Source organism: Trachurus japonicus, chromosome 16 (genome assembly GCF_045865225.1).
Source record: "Trachurus japonicus isolate A0001 chromosome 16, Traja_1.0".
NCBI classification, from domain to species: Eukaryota; Metazoa; Chordata; class Actinopteri; order Carangiformes; family Carangidae; genus Trachurus; species Trachurus japonicus.
In genome coordinates, this window is record NC_140922.1 from 28,326,027 (window position 1) to 28,344,449 (window position 18,423).

At 42.3% G+C, this 18,423-nt stretch overlaps 1 protein-coding gene across 1 annotated transcript in view; it reads left to right on the forward strand.

Annotated features, from left to right (window-relative positions):
* Nucleotides 1–18,206, forward strand: part of tgfb2 (transforming growth factor, beta 2) — a 39,785-nt gene extending 21,579 nt beyond the window's left edge. The window contains exons 3-8 of the mRNA XM_085802965.1: nucleotides 7,161–7,324; nucleotides 10,711–10,843; nucleotides 11,000–11,110; nucleotides 12,811–13,009; nucleotides 13,898–14,051; nucleotides 15,396–18,206. Of these exons, the coding sequence (XP_085659091.1) occupies nucleotides 7,161–7,324; nucleotides 10,711–10,843; nucleotides 11,000–11,110; nucleotides 12,811–13,009; nucleotides 13,898–14,051; nucleotides 15,396–15,554 (920 nt within the window). The 3' untranslated portion in view covers nucleotides 15,555–18,206. The remainder of the gene's footprint in view (nucleotides 1–7,160; nucleotides 7,325–10,710; nucleotides 10,844–10,999; nucleotides 11,111–12,810; nucleotides 13,010–13,897; nucleotides 14,052–15,395) is intronic.
* Nucleotides 18,207–18,423: the final 217 nt, after the last annotated feature.

Sequence of the window (18,423 nt, forward strand, 5' to 3'; positions counted from 1 at the left end):
ACAGCCTAGGTGAATAGGCTTAATAGATATCACTATGAAACTTTCCTAGTTTGTTATGTATCTACATAAAAACTAAGAAAAAGTGTAGGCTATTACAAGTTTTCTGAATTTTATGTGTATATATGCAAATTAGGTGCTAACTCATTAAATATGCACTGATTTGCATATATGGCCAAGAACAGAATCACTAACATTGGATGGTGCCAGATTCAAAAGCTTGGTTTCATTTTGTTGATACATTCCACAAGAAACTTTTTACAGAAGGGATTGTGGCTGGGATGTTCTCTTATCAGCCCATACATCAGGAAATACCGTCTACAGTCATAAAAAAAAAATCAATTTTCACCATGTTTTTGGAATAAAATGTACTTTAAACCCAGCTATGAATGATTTATCAACAAACCCTTCTGCAAAAATAGATAGGAAGAAATGTGGAAAGTTTGGTGAGTGTAGGCAGATGGGTATTTCATATCTTGGTGTGCAAGAAAAACCCATTTTTGAGAAAACGGCTTGAAAGAAGACATGAAATTGGCATTTTCGGGGGTGCTGTTTCGCCTTATAATCAGATCAGATATAACATGGATCTTATCGGGGTTAAACGTCCTCATGCTGCCTTTGCTGAAGCTGGGTCAGGTTGAGTTACTTCTTTTCCCTTTGTGTTTTCCATTGCTCACGCTGCAGTTTCTCCCCATGCCAAGGAGAAGCACTAGTGGAAACTGACACAGCGCCATCTATAGGAGTGGTGAGCGAAACCCAGTAAAAAAATGTAAACAGCACAGTGCCCACATGACCCCGATGTGGTCGTGGTTCGGTCCATGTACCATGTATCTGGTTTTGGTTTTGGTCACTGTGACAAGTAAACTGCTGGAAGCTGAGACACAGCTGTGTCTGTCTGACACAGTTCACACAGTGACCGACCAGCTGTGTACAGATGTGTAGAGGTATGTGAAGGTGTATGGAGGTGTGCAGAGGTGAGAGGAAGTGTGTAGAGTTGTGTGCAGATGTACAGTGGTATGTGTATGTAAGTAAAGGCGTGTAGATGTGTGTACAGTTGTATAGGGCTGTGTGTGTAGAGGTGTAAGGAAGTGTGTAGAGGTGTACCTATACAGGTGTATGGAAGTGTGTAGAGATGTATAGAGGTGTATGGAAGTGTGTAGAAGTGTATACAGGTGAATGGAAGTGTGTAGAGGTGTATAGAGTTGTATAAGTGTGTGTAGAAGTGTATACAGGTGAATGGAAGTGTGTAGAGGTGTACCTATACAGGTGAATGGAAGTGTGTAGAGGTGTATACAGGTGTATGGAAGTGTGTAGAGTTGTATGGAAGTGTGTAGAGTTGTATAGAGTTGTATAAGTGTGTGTAGAGGTGTATACAGTTGTATGGAAGTGTGTAGAGTTGTATAGAGTTGTACAAGTGTGTGTAGAGGTGTATACAGGTGTATGGAAGTGTGTAGAGTTGTATAGCGGTGTATACAGGTGTATGGAAGTGTGTAGAGTTGTATAGACGTGTATGGAAGTGTGTAGAGTTGTATAGAGGTGTATGGAAGTGTGTAGACGTGTACCTATACAGGTGTATGGAAGTGTGTAGAGTTGTATAGAGGTGTATGGAAGTGTGTAGAAGTGTATACAGGTGAATGGAAGTGTGTAGAGGTGTACCTATACAGGTGTATGGAAGTGTGTAGAGGTGTATACAGGTGTATGGAAGTGTGTAGAGTTGTATACAGGTGTATGGAAGTGTGTAGAGTTGTATAGAGGTTTATGGAAGTGTGTAGAGGTGTACCTATACAGGTGTATGGAAGTGTGTAGAGATGTATAGACGTGTATAAGTGTGTGTAGAGGTGTATACAGGTGTATGGAAGTGTGTAGAGTTGTATAGACGTGTATGGAAGTGTGTAGACGTGTACCTATACAGGTGTATGGAAGTGTGTAGAGTTGTATAGAGGTGTATGGAAGTTTGTAGAAGTGTATACAGGTGAATGGAAGTGTGTAGAGGTGTACCTATACAGGTGTATGGAAGTGTGTAGAGGTGTATACAGGTGTATGGAAGTGTGTAGAGTTGTATACAGGTGTATGGAAGTGTGTAGAGTTGTATAGAGGTTTATGGAAGTGTGTAGAGGTGTACCTATACAGGTGTATGGAAGTGTGTAGAGATGTATAGACGTGTATAAGTGTGTGTAGAGGTGTATACAGGTGTATGGAAGTGTGTAGAAGACGTGTATACAGGTGAATGGAAGTGTGTAGAGGTGTATACAGGTGTATGGAAGTGTGTAGAGTTGTATAGAGTTGTATAAGTGTGTGTAGAGGTGTATACAGGTGTATGGAAGTGTGTAGAGTTGTATAGCGGTGTATACAGGTGAATGGAAGTGTGTAGAGGTGTACCTATACAGGTGTATGGAAGTGTGTAGAGTTGTATAGACGTGTATAAGTGTGTGTAGAGGTGTATACAGGTGTATGGAAGTGTGCAGAGTTGTATAGAGTTGTATAAGTGTGTGTAGAGGTGTATACAGGTGTATGGAAGTGTGTAGAGTTGTATAGCGGTGTATACAGGTGAATGGAAGTGTGTAGAGGTGTACCTATACAGGTGTATGGAAGTGTGTAGAGTTGTATAGACGTGTATAAGTGTGTGTAGAGGTGTATACAGGTGTATGGAAGTGTGCAGAGTTGTATAGAGTTGTATAAGTGTGTGTAGAGGTGTATACAGGTGTATGGAAGTGTGTAGAGTTGTATAGAGTTGTATAAGTGTGTGTAGAGTTGTATAGAGGTTTATGGAAGTGTGTAGAGTTGTATAGAGGTTTATGGAAGTGTGTAGAGGTGTACCTATACAGGTGTATGGAAGTGTGTAGAGATGTATAGACGTGTATAAGTGTGTGTAGAGGTGTATACAGGTGTATGGAAGTGTGTAGAGTTGTATAGAGTTGTATGGAAGTGTGTAGAGTTGTATAGAGTTGTATAAGTGTGTGTAGAGGTGTATACAGGTGTATGGAAGTGTGTAGAGTTGTATAGAGTTGTATAAGTGTGTGTAGAGGTGTATACAGGTGTATGGAAGTGTGTAGAGTTGTATAGACGTGTCTGAGTGTGTCATTCCCAGTGAATAACTAACAACCTTCTGGTATCAGTCTTGAGCGCAGATATCAATCCAACTAAACACTGAGCTCTCTTTGTGAGTGTCCATCAGGAGTGTGTGTGTGGTGTGTGTGTGTATGTGTGTATGTGTGTGCGCTCCACCATCAATGCGTCCAGTGTTGAGCCGGAGCACAGCGGCCTCATTCATGAGGCTGCAGCGCCGTGTGTAAACAGTCCGCCCTCAGCTGCTCCTCCAGGAGCTGAAGTGTGACTTTCTCTGCTGACGAGTGGAAGGAAATGAGAAAGAGCATCGTTGGTGTTGGCTCGTCCTCCCCGCGCCGCTCACACGGCTCACTGTTCACGCCGGCCGACCGGCCCTCGGAGCACCGGCACAGGGATTCACCGGGATCAAAGAGTTCCCATGCAGGATCCAGGATCAGGACCAGGATCTGTTTGACTCTGGTCTCTGTGCGCAGCAGGTTCCTGTTGACCCACCTGTAGTAGTGGTTTCATTCACAGAGCAGGGTCATGATCACTGCTCTCTCTGTAGTTTAAAGGGATAGTTCAACATTTTGGCAAATTAGCCCATTGCCATAATCCCTATAGCTATAGCAGTAGGTTCGTTACCTTTAATTGTCGGTGCAAGCTGTTTTTAGAACGGCGGAGCAGAGCTGCGAGCTGCTCAGAGCTACGCTACAGAGGCTCATGGAATTTCTTGGTTTCCCTCATCAAACTCATCAAATACACAATCCAACAACTCCAAACTCCAAAACGCTCTGGTGGACAAGTTGTGACCTGAACATTCACCACACTATGAGATAATAACAGAACGTTACCAGACAGAGTTGTTTTAGAGGTAAATACAGAGACTTCTTGCTGAAAAACTGCCCCCAATGGGAACACGCATCAGCGGTTTTTACCTCTAAAACAACTCCATCTCGTAACGTTCTGTTATTATCTCATAGCGTGGTGAATGTGCAGGTCACAACTTGTCCCCCAGAGCGTTTTGGAGTTGTTGGATTGTGTATTTGATGAGTTTCATGAGGGAAACTAAGAAATCCCATGAGCCTCCGTAGCGTAGCTCTGAGCAGCTCGCGGCTCTGCTCCGCCGTTCTAAAAAATAGCTTGCACTGACAATTAAAGGTAACAAACCTACTGCTATGACTATAGGGATTATGGCAATGGGCCACTTTGCCAAAACGTTGAACTATCCCTTTAAGGTGGACTGCATCACATCACAGATACATTTTATTTCGTAATTTCTAGTTTGTGGTGGGTTCAAGGTCCTCAGAGGATAAATCATACGGTTCACTGACCTCTCATGTCCAGTTCACCCCCTGCAGAGTGTAACCGGCCGGACCGGGGCAGCACTGAGACCTGAAGTTATATGATGCGTTCAGCAACAGCTGGATCCATAACTCAGCAAAGTTTTCCTGGTCCGTCAGAGCATCACATCTGCTCTGTGAGGACAAAGCCTCTTCTCTGTTCACAACATATTGATTTTAAGCCACTTTTTGGTGGTTTTTATGTATTTATTTTTTGTGATCATTTTTGTATTGGATTTTTCTTTTTTCTTTTGTTAAAGAAAACTGAGATGTGGCAGGCAATAAATGTGCAAAAACAACAACAAAAAGAAAATGAAAAACATAGATTACTCTAATCGAAAGGCAAAAAGGAAAGATGACAACAATTATTGAATTACTGATAGAGATATTGTTAAAGTAACCATAATAGAAATAACAAATCAACACTTAAACATACTTCCATGTCCGTATGTTAATAAATAAAGGTACAACGACAAGGTTTTTATAGAGGAAACAACCCATTGATTCAGAGAAGGTGTGAAAACGGCTGTGAATGAAGTTGTGAATGAAGAACAGATACAAACCGTGGCCGACCTGTGGATTTATCTCCGGGTGGTGTAGAGGTGTTGCAGCAGCACCTGTCGCCTCGGTGCAGTTACAGACAGAAGAAGCAGGTGATTGGTGGAGGTGTGGAGTGGTTGTATAAGGTGGAGAGGTTGGAGCGGGTTGGTGGAGGAGCCGGGGTTCCTGTTGGAGAGCAGACAGAGTGAGGAGCCGTGAGACGAGAGCAGCAGGTATTTGACAGCTAGATGTGACGTTTTCTCTGGACAAACAACCGGCAGCTGAATCACACAGTAAACCCCTGTCTGTGTGTGTGTAGGTGTGTGTGTGTGTGGAGCTCAGTCAGTCTGCTGCAGCAGGGCGTCTCTCTCCGGTCACTGACACACACACTTTGCATCCTCTCAGGATGTTTCTGATTCTCATCGAACAAATAGAAGAGTTTCCAGTGAATGACGGAGATGGATGAGACACCTGAGATCTGGTCACACTAGTTCCTGTGTGTTACAGTGATGGTGTGTTTGAAAACACAGGTGTCCCACACTCAGTGCTGCACCTGAACGCCTCAACTCTGACAGAGGAGGTTCTGATGCTGGAGACACAGAGATATGACATACAGATGTTGTACAGCTGTTTTTTTCCTTGTTTTATCTATCTATCTATCTATCTATCTATCTATCTATCTATCTATCTATCTATCTATCTATCTATCTATCTATCTATCTATCTATCTATCTATCTATCTATCTATCTATCTATCTATCCATCCATCCATCCATCCATCCATCCATCCATCCATCCATCTCTTTCTATCTGTCATCCCCCTCTGTCTGCCTTTTCTCTCTTTCTATCTATCATGTTTCTTTGTCTTTTTACTTTTCTTTCTTTCTTTCTTTCTTTCATCTATCTATCCCCCTCTTTCTTTCTACCCCCTTTCGCTGTCTTTTTACTTCTTTCTTTCTTTCTACCACCTTTCTCTGTATTTTTATGTCTTTCTTTCTTTCTTTCTTTCTTTCTATCTATCTATCTATCTATCTATCTATCTATCTATCTATCTATCATCATCTCTCTCTCTCAAACTTTATTTATAAAATAGTCTTACATAGGACACACAGTGCAATGCCAATAAGATGCTTGTGCATGTGTGTGTGTTTCACTGCAGCTACTGTCACAAAGATGGATACAGATGTGAATACAGATGTTTGTGTATATAAACAGGTTGAGATAGTATCTGAGTAACAAGGAGCGTTCAGAGACAGTGACTGTGTTTGTCTGTGGATTAAGGCTCCACTCTCCAAGTGTGTGTGTGTGTGTGTGTGTGTGTCTGTGTGTGTGCGTGTGTGTGTGTGTGTGCGTGCGTGTGCTGTTGCTGTGGTTGTGGCTCTGTGTAAACAGACCACAGTGTGTGTGTGATCCAGACCTCTGCGTTACGTTACAGACATCAGACCTCCAGGATCTGCACTGTCAAACACTGCTGTGCCACACACACACTCCGCACCACACACACACACACACACACACACACACACACATACACACTCCCACGCCACACACATGGTTTCCAGCATTTCTCTACATGTGTGTGTGTGTTGTGCAACATCTGTCAGACATGGTAACACATGTGGCTGTCAGTGCTGCTGTGTGTGTCTGTGTGTCACACGGTCCTGTGTCGGCGCTACTGTGTGTGTGTGTATGTGTGTGTGTGTGTGTGTGGCACAGAGGGAGTGTGTTATCATGAAAAACAACAGTCACACTGATCTTTAAAGGGACGCTCCACAGTTTTACACCTCAACATCTGTTTACGTGTCACATGGAACATTCAGTTACCCTGGTGATGTCATAGTGATGTCATCACATTTTTACAGTAACTGAGGAAGCCTGAGTAATAAAAAACGGCAGCGTGGAGCCTGAACCATGCAGCTTCTCTCTCTTTTATCTGTTCAAAAATTTTATTTAGTCAAACAAACCGGATCAATAATTTATCTATCGATCTGTTTACTGATTGATTTGGCTTCAGTGACACTTTCAGGTACGAGCTCCGTCTCTTTTTGGTCCAGATGCAGGAAGAAACTGAACTTATCATCTTATAACTTATCAGCAGACTTAGATCTGTCGTCCCCTCCATTCACCTCTGTCTCTCAATTTCAGCTTATGTTGCCAAAGAATAACAATAAAATAATATTAATGCTGTAAAAAAATATATAAAATTAATAAATCTCTCTCTCCTTCTCTCTGCAGACGTCATCTCTTCGACACACTTCAACCCGTACTTCCGGCGGCTGACCTTCGACGTGTCGTCCATGGAGAAGAACGCGTCCAACCTGGTGAAGGCCGAGCTCAGGATCTTCCGTCTGCAGAACCCCGGAGCCCGAGTGTCCGAGCAGCGCATCGAGCTCTACCAGGTACACAACAACAACAACAACAACAGCAACAACAAGAGTGTGCGTTACAGAAAAGACAAGTTCTGTGTTACGTCCTGATTAACTGGAGTCAAACAGAGAGACACTGGAAACATACAGTCCTTCATCACATCTCTGTCATCCTCACTTTTCTCTTGGTTTCTCTCTCTGCTGACCCGGTCCATCTATCTGTCTGTCTCTCCTCTCAATTCAATTTAAATTCAATTCAAACAGCTTTATTGGCATAAAATGTGTTGTTGCCAAAGCAATTTACAAAATATTTGTCTCTCCTCTCTCTTTCCCTCTGTCTGTCTCTCTGTCTTGTTTTTATGTCAAACAATTCAATTCAATCAGCTTTATTGGCATGAACAGAAATGTGTTGTTGCCAAAGCATTTTACAAAATATCTACATACACACATTACAATTTTACAATTCATCTCTCTCCCTCTCTCTCACGCTCTGTCTGTCTCTCTGTCTTGTTTTTCTGTCTGTGTCTATATTTCTTTTCTATCTCTGTCCATCTCTCTTTCTTTCTGTCCATGTCTCTCTCTCTGTCTGCCTTTTCTGTGTCCTTGTCTTTCTGTCCATCTCTCTGTCCCTTTGTCACTTTCTCTCACTTTCTCTCTCTGTCCATCTATCGCTATCTGTCCCTATGTCCCTCTGCCTGTCTCTCTTCTCTCTTTCTGTCTGTCTCTTTCTCCATCTCATTCATTCATTCATCTCTCTGTCTGTCTGTGTCTCTTTCTCTCTCCCTGTCTGTCCCTTTCTGTCTCATTGTCTTTCTCTCCCTCTCTCTCTCTCTTTCCATCTCCTTCTCTGTCTCTCTCTCTCTGTCCGCCTTTCTCTCTCTGTCTCTTTTTCCCTCCCCCCTCTCTCTCTGTGTGTTGACAGCTGAACTAACCACGTCTCCAAAACTGAGACTGTCTCATACAAACACTGTGTCCGTTAATGTGTGAGGGAGGACGGGACGGGCCGGTACAAAGGGGGAGACCTGATAACATCCACCTCGTTCACATCCATCACACACACACACACACACACACACACACACACACACACACACACACACCTACACACACACACACACACACACACAGATTCTGTATCTATACATAGCAGAACTTTACACTTCGTCTATAAATGTTTGAAAATATCCCGGCCTGTGTTAAACCTGCTGCAGATGCTGCTATAGATCACACTCAGACGTTTTCTGTCCTTCATCACTGAGGTCGAACAACAAAAAAAGAGGAGGTTGAACTGAACATAATGAGTTTAAATCATTAAAACTATGAAGTGACAAACACCTATAATTTTGAGAGAGGCTCCACATTATCAACAACTCATCACCTGTCTCACTGACATAAATATTATTTAGACTAAATGAGCAGGAAGTGGAGATCCAGACGGAGCTTCACGTCTCCGTCTCCGTCTCCGTCGGGTTTCCCACAACAGCTCGAACAGGAGATGAGAGCGAAAGCAGCAGGAATAGTGTTTTACACATTAGGGCCGAGACGAGCCAACACAAACACTTGGTTCTGAAGGACAGCAGAATAACACGGCTCTGTCCAGCATCTGGTTACACTCTCACCGCTCCTCCCAGACCTGGACCTGGCCAATCCATCAGAGACCACTAAGCAGGTTGGAGACCTCGACAGGGACTGGTATTGTTTAGGTTTTTAACAGCGACTCCTTTTCAAAAGAGCTTAAAACAGGATTAAGTGCTTTATTTTCTCATGATATGTGTTCGATTAACATTCTTCAGTAGCAAAATGCAACAGGACTGAACATAAAACTCAAACAAATGGTCAACATCTGTATATCTCTGCATCTGTCGGCGAGAAACTTTCTCTGGATTTCATGTTTCTGCTCCAACAGAAAACAGGTTTAGTTTTAGCTCTCATTGTGTTTGTGAGGAGGATGAAAGTCTAAACCAGAGGCAGAGTTGGTGAGATAAAATAAACTTTATTAACGGCATAAAAAATAGGTCATTTATTGTCTTGATTTCTTCATTTTGTCAGAGTTTACCCCGGTTAGAGTGCCCATGCCCCGTGTGTTGTTCTCCTAAGCCGCTGCACCTGCTTGTGTGTGTGCTGTGTTGATGTGTTGTTTATCATGTTGTGGTCAGCCTTTCATCGTTTACATCAGTTTAGACTGAGAACATGACGCCTCTGCAGCTGTTTTCATTTTCTGCATCGCAGCACCGAACGCTATCTGAGCCTGCTGTGTCATACGTGCCGTATACAGCCCAGTCACACATAAAATAAGAATGAATAAGTAGTTGTGACATTAAAAAAACACAAAATGAATGAAAAGAAGAAAAGAAAAACACAGTTGTAAGACACCAGATGTGGGCTAGTTCACCCAAAATCGATAATTCACCAATTTTCTACTCACCGTCTTGCCAAGGAAGGGTTTGGAGAACTTTCAGAGTCATCGAAACGCTTTAGGAGTTCCAGGGGGGGTCCGGCTGGCAACGGATTTTCATATAATGGCGGTGGTTACAGTACGTCCAAAACACACACTATGAAACATCCAGATACCTCCATACTGCTCGTCTGTACTGACCCAAGTGTCCTGAAGCTGCCACATGAAAAAGTTGTTGGGAAAAAAATAATTTGATCTCTGTTTTTATCCTTGTTGTAGCAGCAGCTCCCAGTGGCTCTGTTGATGTTTGTGCACATGCGCGAGATTTGCTGCAAGATGTCCGTTCATCATTGTAAACCATTGGATGTATGATGTAAATATGGAAGAACATCTCGCAGCAAAACTTGCACAGCCACTGGGAGCTACTGCTACAACAAGGCTAAAAACAAAGATCAAATAAATTTTTTCCGAACAACTTTTCCATGTGGCGGCTTCAGGACATTTGAGTCAGTACAGACGAGCAGTATGGAGGTATTTGAATGTTTCATAGTGTGTGCTTTGGACAATTCAAAAGTGAACTTTATCCGCCACCATTATATGAAAATTCACCAGCCGGACCCTCCCTGGAACTCCTAAAGCATTTTCATAACTCTGAAAGTTCTCCAAACCCTTCCTTGGCCTGATGGTGAGTAGATGATTGGTGAATTATCGATTTTGGGTGAAGTATCCCTTTAAGTAATCTTGACCTCAGAACCTGCCTGCTCTCAGTCGTGACTTTAGACCTTTGTGTTATGATCAATCAAATCTCAACCTGTTGTGTTATCAGTAATATAAACAGTATGAAAAGTGCAGCATCTAAACCTCTGATCACCGGACAGTCCACAGTCTGTCGAACCTAAACCAGGTTTTTCTGAGGGTTAGAAACTGAACAACAAGAGGAAAAGGAATATATTTGTACATTTATGTGGTGCCATCCTTCTCAGCTGTAATAAATATCCTTCCATGACTCTGGTTCTGTCCTCAGGTTTTAGGACACAAAGACCTGACGTCCCCGACGCAGCGGTACATCGACAGCAAGGTGGTACGAACGCAGACGGAGGGAGAGTGGCTGTCGTTTGACGTCACAGAGGCCGTGAGTGAGTGGCTGAACCACAGAGGTGAGTGTTGTGTCGTCTCGTTTGTTTGTTGTTGTTTTTTTATTTATTTATTTTTTTTTTTTTTTTAAGAAGGACAATGCACATTAATGAACATAATGAACAAATTACCTGTGTTGACCTCACCTGGACGCAACTCTTCACTCTTTGTCTCCACAGACAGAAACAGTGGATTCAAGATCAGCCTGCACTGCCCCTGCTGCACGTTCGTACCGTCAAATAACTACATTATTCCCAACAAGAGTGAGGAGCTGGAGGCGCGGTTTGCAGGTGACCTCATTCACATGGTTGTTATGGTGTTTCTATGTGTTTATTTTACAGTATTATTTATATAGAATAGAATAGAATAGAATAGAATTGAAGCTTTATAGTCATTGTAAAAGAAAATACAACAAAATTGCCAGTGGCCTCTGTGTCGAAACAGTGTATTTTATTGTTGTCAAGAACCATCATAACCAATAGTGTAGCGACCCTCCTCTTCCAACTTCACATGTAGCTTCAAAACACCTAAGTACAACCTTTCACATTGAAAAAAATGATAAAATCCCCTGGTTGGGAGCTATTCAACAAAACACAAGTTTTCTTTACTGGGCGATTTTAGTTTTTTTGTGAAATATGGCATGCTCATCCAAAGGTAAGGTATAAATGTGGCTTTACACTGCAGCAGATAAAATGGCAGGTTTTCCTGAATCATATGATGTATAATACTACTATATACTATACTATACTATACTACCTGGAAAAATAAGCTTAATATGGGCAAAAAATATAGAACTATTCCCAGGCGTTATTAGGTCTATGTAGGCTTTTAAGGGTTAAATGACTCCGTGATTTCCTGCTCACCAAAGAGGAAACAGTGCTTTCGTTTGGGACTATTTTGAGCAGCGGATTAATCTGCATTTAATCCTTGAGGGAGTAGTCTGGGTTTTTATTATCATTATTATTATTTTTAATGCAGAGCTTGTTATATACAACCCGCAGAGAGGAAATCAACAAGGGCCGACATGTGTTTGTGTGTTTGAGACTGCGCTGTATATGACTCTGGCCTCATATGCTCTTTTGAGTTTGAGTAATTGTGTGTGTGTGTGTGTGGGTGGGTGTTTTGAGTGGGGGTCTATCAAGTTACGATAATTTAAAAAGACTCCAACAGCAATAAACATTAGTTAGGAAGTCGTCCTAACAACCCAGAGGGAGCAGGGTCATCATGATCCCAGGGCCCCCCAGACTGTGTCACTGTGTTTGATCCACATGAGGACATGTTGTGTTGTTTCCACCTCTGATCTGATGAAGATGATGCACAATTTATCTTGGTAATATCTCCCCCACAATCAGTGTTACTGATAAATATTTGATTAAAATAATGTTGGTAGCCAGTAAAAAAAAGCTATTACAAGAAGATGGCTATCAAAAGAGCCCCAATCGAAAGAGGAGTGGATTGCAATTTTGAAAGAAATATATGACATGGAAAAACTGACTTTGTGCATGGACAAATTCACTACATACTGGAGGAAATGGACAGCTTATATGGAATAAGTGGCCCCTCATCACAATAGGACACAGTTAATATTTACTAATATGATTGATTGTGTTTTGTTTTTGTTTGAGTACAGTGTCCCTTAATGTCCTACTCGATGTACTCTCTCAATGCTTATTGTACATAACACCTTAATGAGAAGGCTTTCGCCCTGTTTTGATATGAAGGAAAGACTGTGGGCAAACAGAACAAAAAGGACCAAAATGTCTCTAAACCCTGGACCTAGCCCTATCTCTTAAAATGTACACGTCATTATAATTCATCTTCCCCCTGTGTATTTTATTTTTTCCATCTCTGCCTTTTTTATGTTCTTTTCTTTTCCCTCTTTTTTTCCATATATACTGTAAAACTAATTCTTAAAAATAAAGTTTAAAAAAAGAAGATGATGCAGTTTGATACTGATAACCGAATCTCCCTTTTTATCGTCATTGTGCAGGAATTGACGACAGCTTCATCCACGGTGGAGACCTGAAGGTGTTTAAGAGGCGGCGGCACAGCGCTCGGGCTCCACACCTTCTCCTCATGCTGCTGCCTTCATACCGGCTGGAGTCCCAGTCCCAGTCCCAGTCCCAGAGCCAGGCGCCGCACAAGAACCACCGGGCCAAGAGGGCGCTGGATGCTGCCTACTGCTCCAAGTACGCAGCGCACACACACATTTACACATTTACACACACATCAGGGGAAACACATATTGACCTGACCTGACCTCAAATTTTCAATTGAAATAAGTAGAAAAAGCTGCCAGTCAAAGCAAGTTTTTTTGTGCTTGTAATAAGAAAGAAAAACTTGATCCACTATCAGATTTTTCTACTTATTTCAAGTGAAAAATGCTTGAAAAAAGTAAAAAGTGTCTAAAAACAAGTTACTTTTTAATGTGATGAGTCTTATTTTAAGTATAAAGAGATTTGTTTTGACTGGAAATGACATTTGTCTAGAAATAAGACAAATATTCTTGATTTGAGATTTTGAGTTTTTGCAGTGTATAAGACGTGTTTCATCAATCAATCAAACTTTATTCATAAAGCACTTTTCATGTAGAAGGAAACAGCCCAAAGTTCTTTACATAATAAACTAATAAACAACAATCATTATCATTCCACATTCACACACATACTCACATGCACAAACACACATACATGCACATTCACACACACAAAAGTATTCAAGTAGAATTAAAAGCACTCAACAATTTGCAATTTGCAACGGAGAAAACACTAGAGAGTGGATAAAAAGAAGTAAGTAAATAGCGTGAAATAAGATAAAAATAAATTATTAAATTATACAAGGGAATGAAATTGTTATACTATATCTATTAAAGATCTATTTAAAACAATAAAAAGCAATTAAAAAACAATAAATATTGTTAATAATCTATAAAGATGATCAACAGCAGCCACTGATTCCCACAGCTGATGGTTCATAAACCTTCCCACACGTCTCATCCGGTGTTGTTGATACAGAAACATGCAGCAGCACCTGAACGTCACCTTGACTTACCCGTCGTCGTCTTTCCTTTTGTGCAGAAACGTTCAGGACAACTGCTGCTTACGGTCGCTCTACATCGACTTCAAGAAGGACCTGGGCTGGAGGTGGATCCACGAGCCGAAGGGATACGAGGCCAACTTCTGTGCCGGGGCGTGTCCATATCTGTGGAGCGCCGACACGCAGCATTCCAAGGTAGGACGTCAAGGGGCACTGGGGGTGGGGGTCGAGCATTAGTCAGGTTTCCATCCAAATGTATCGACATATTTGAGCAAATTTAGTGAAAATGTGCAAAAATAAAATGCGAATTTATGTCCGTTTCCATTCGTTATTGTTTTGCTGCGGGTAAGTTCATTAGTGATCGTTTTCTCCCCCGGGATGACGGCGCAGGTTCACCGGCCGAGCTCACACAGGTGGAGCTTCACTTCTCCGGAAAAACATCGTGGCAAACTTCTAAACAGGCCGTCATTTGGATAAACAAATCGCACATTGGCGATCTAAACAGTTACTTTCTCGCATGAAAAAATATTAAACTTAAAGGAGAATTCCGGTCATTTTCTAAGTAACGCTCTACAGCTCTATAGGTCCCCGAGTGTGACCATAGTAAAAAATCCGAGAAAAATATGTGCAGGCTGGACCTAGCTCTCCTCCTGCTAGCTGCGCTACACTGCAGTTAAACAGCGAAGTAATGGGGGCAGTTCTTCCAACCGCGACTTTGGCCTCTATATAATGTATAAATAAAAACTCAAAATTTCACTACAAATGCTTTGCAACATCCACGAGAGCAGTGTTAATTAATGTGTGTTTTTATCACGTACCTCTGTTTACTCTAGCTTCCAGGGTAGACCTTACTAGTCGACTGTCGAGCTCAGGACTGTTTCCATATGAACAAAGACAAAAAAGCAAGGAAAACATGGATTTAGGAGGAAAAAAATGATTTTGGATGGGAAAAAAGCAGTTATATTCATATTGATGCTTTTTGTCCCATCCAAAATATTTTTTTTCCTCTTAAATTTGTAGCGCAGCTAGCAGGAGGAGAGCCAGGTCTGGTCTGCACATATTTTTCTCAGATTTTTTCCTATGGTCGCACTCGGGGACCTAGAGCTGTAGAGTGTTACTTAGAAAATGACCGGAATTCTCCTTTAATAAAGTGACGTAATAACAACAGCGCTACAGCGGGAAATAAAACAGCTTTTCGCCTGTTTTACAGCTGCATGTGCCACTGCATTCTGGGAAACTTGTATACTGTATACTGTGGTGTGAACTGCGTCGGTCATCGGTTATTCGCAAAACCTGTTTCCATAGCAAAAAGTCGCATTTTCCTTTTATCGATACGCTGACAAATCCACCCCCCTTCAAGCGTATAAACTTTTTTTTTGCAAATTTTCTGCCTTTCTTCCGAATTTCTGGCGTTCCCATCCAAGTTTTTTTTTTTTTCGCAAATTTTGAAAATGCGAATAAGAATAGGTGGATGGAAACCTCACTATTGACTGTGTGTGTATGATGGTTTCTTGACGGCTCTTTGTGCTGCTGTTCCAGGTGTTAGGTCTGTACAACACCATCAACCCTGAAGCGTCAGCGTCACCCTGCTGCGTGTCCCAGGACCTGGAGCCCCTCACCATCCTCTACTACATCGGCAAGACCCCCAAGATAGAGCAGCTCTCCAACATGAAGGTCAAGTCCTGCAAGTGCAGCTAGAAGCCTTCAGAAGCCAGCACACACACACACATGCACACACACACAGTGGACTTGGACATACACAAACCACAACAGTACACTTTCATGCACTACGACACACACAGACCGTTCAGTGGCGTCACGATACCTCGGACTTTGATACCGATGCTCGGAGAGAAATTCATAGTATCCTGACCCAGAATGAAAATGCATATCATTATTTGTAAGACGTGCCTTTATTTTGAAATTCCCGTGGCATCTCTAAATGCTGCAATTTCATATTTTCTTGCAAAGATCTATTAAAAAAAATCTAAAAATATTTAGTTTGAGACTCACTAATGTTCACACTAACATCTTACTTTAATGTTAAAACAAACTGAACTGATCTGAACTGTCAATAATTGTCATTGGTCATTTCATTTCAGTGGTTATGGTTTCCTGAAATGACTGTAAATAATGTTCAGCAGCGATATCAAAGACAGAATCTGGGTTATTGTGACCTCACTGAACACACACAAACACAAACACAAACACACACTGACACACACACACACACACACACTGACAGACTGACACACACACACATGGCTTTTGTACAGGTCTGTCTGTTCTGGCGTTTTAAGGCCCTGTCAACATGCACCACCTCACACACCGAGACACGAGAGTAAAGGCAAACACTGGAAGTTTAAGTGATAAGTGTCTATATGTGAAATAAGTCCTGAAGATAACACAGCCCCACCAACCCCACCCACCACCACCACCACCACCTCACCCCCCACCCCCAACCCCTCCACAGTCTTCAGTCTTCACCACCACCACCACCTCCTCCTCCTCCTCATCTCTGTGTTTGTCTGTGTTTTTTTTTTCTTCGCTCATCTTTTCATTCCATCCTGTTGAAAGTTCATGTTTTATATTTAAACTCCACTCATCATTCATGTCGGCCTCACACTGATGACACCGCAGCTACGTCGTCCACGTTGTTACAGGTCGCAGAGGCTGGAGAATCTGGAGTCTGTGAGAAAATACATGACAAGGCAAAACGATCCTGAGAAGATCGTTCTGGTTTATTATTATTATTGGTCAGTTCAGAGAGTTGACAATCCCAGTGACGACTGATTTCCAAAGAGACCAAAAGCCCAAGTTGTTATTCTTCCATCCATCTCCCATGTTGTTTTAATTATAACACACCTGCACCTGTATCTGTGTGTCCATGTCGGCATCTGAAAGTCTAGTGCACAACTGGTCTGAGGTCAGGTATGCAGTATTTAGCTGCAACACACAACACAAGCATAATTTGCTAAAAACCTAAAGGGATAGTTCAACATTTTGGAAATTGGCCCATTGCCATAATCCCTATAGTTTTAGGAGTAGGTTTGTTACCTTTAATTGTCGGTGCAAGCTACGGCGGAGCAGAGCCGTGAGCTGCTCAGAGCTACGCTATGGAGGCTAATGGGATTCCTTGGTTTCCCTCATCGAACTCATCAAATACACAATCACACAGCTCCAAAATACTCTTGTGGACAAGTTGTGACCTGCACATTCACCACGCTATGAGATAATAATGGAACATTACGTGACGGAGTTGTTTTAGAGGGAAATCGTCACAGAGTGCACAGAGTTGCCGGCTGTGTCAGGACTGGTCTCATTGGACAATCACAATTTTTGATCAGCTGACCACAAACTGAATCCAACACTGCACCATTATAATAACAATATGTGAATCATCATGTGTCCAGGCCAGGTGTACATGAGTGAGAAGTGACCCAGGGTGTCACCTCACCTCCTCTGCACCTTCATCACAGATCGACGACTCCTCTCTTCACTCATCCCATTATTTAGTCGACACGTATACCAGCTTCAGACAAGCGGGTTCAGGCCTTGGAGAAAAGGAGATGTGGTCTTTGGTAAGTGACGATGGGAGCGACGCAGGGCGGGAGGGAGGAGATATATTGGAGCGACGAGAGAAAACGAAGGTGTTGAAGACGAGACAAGAGAAGAGATACGAGCTGAAAAAAAACAGAAAAACCTGTCAATCCCACCACCGTCGCCGCGGCGTTGTCGTGTCATCAGTGTGTCGTCTCTCTCGCCGCCACTCAACTTTTTACTTTCACCCTCCGACCTCCTGCCGAAGCTCTGTCAGTCATTATCTCTCTTTCTTTAAGAAATACAAATTGCACTGATGCTGTTTTAATTTTCTTTATTGTTAAGTTTTTCTACTTTTCTTATTAGTCTCACCTACCTACCTACCTACCTACCACCCCCTCCCTCTCTATCTGTCTCTCTCTCCCACACACACACACACACACATACACAGTCAAACACACACACTCACCCGCCCCCCACCCCCCCACCCCCCCGCTACAAGGTAAGCAGTGTTGATGTAACGGCGCCCGGACTCGCCCCAGCGGGCGTTGAGTGCCAGTGGACTTACTGAAGAGCAGGAGAGAGAGCGAGGCACCGACTCTGTCACCATAGAGCTGTTATTTTTATGATGTGTATTTGTTGCTGTTGTTTTGATAATGATGATGATGATGATGATGATGATGATGATGACAATGACAATGATGACGATGATGATGATGATGATGACGATGTTATTGTGACCCACTATGCTGTATTGTAACACAGTATTGTTGTGGTGCTCTAGTGGTAAATAAATTATTTAAGTTTCAAGGGAACTTGAGTGTGTGTCTTAATGAATGAATGAATTATTTTTTTTATTTTCGTGTCATGCCACCTGTGCTGTGGACCATCCCATATGGGATTACAAGACACATTTAAAGGGATAGTTCACCCAAAATTCAAACTTCACTCATTATCTACTCACCCGCATGTCGACTAAGGGCTGGGAGAAGTTTCAGAGTCGTCCATGCCTTCTCTGAGTTACAGC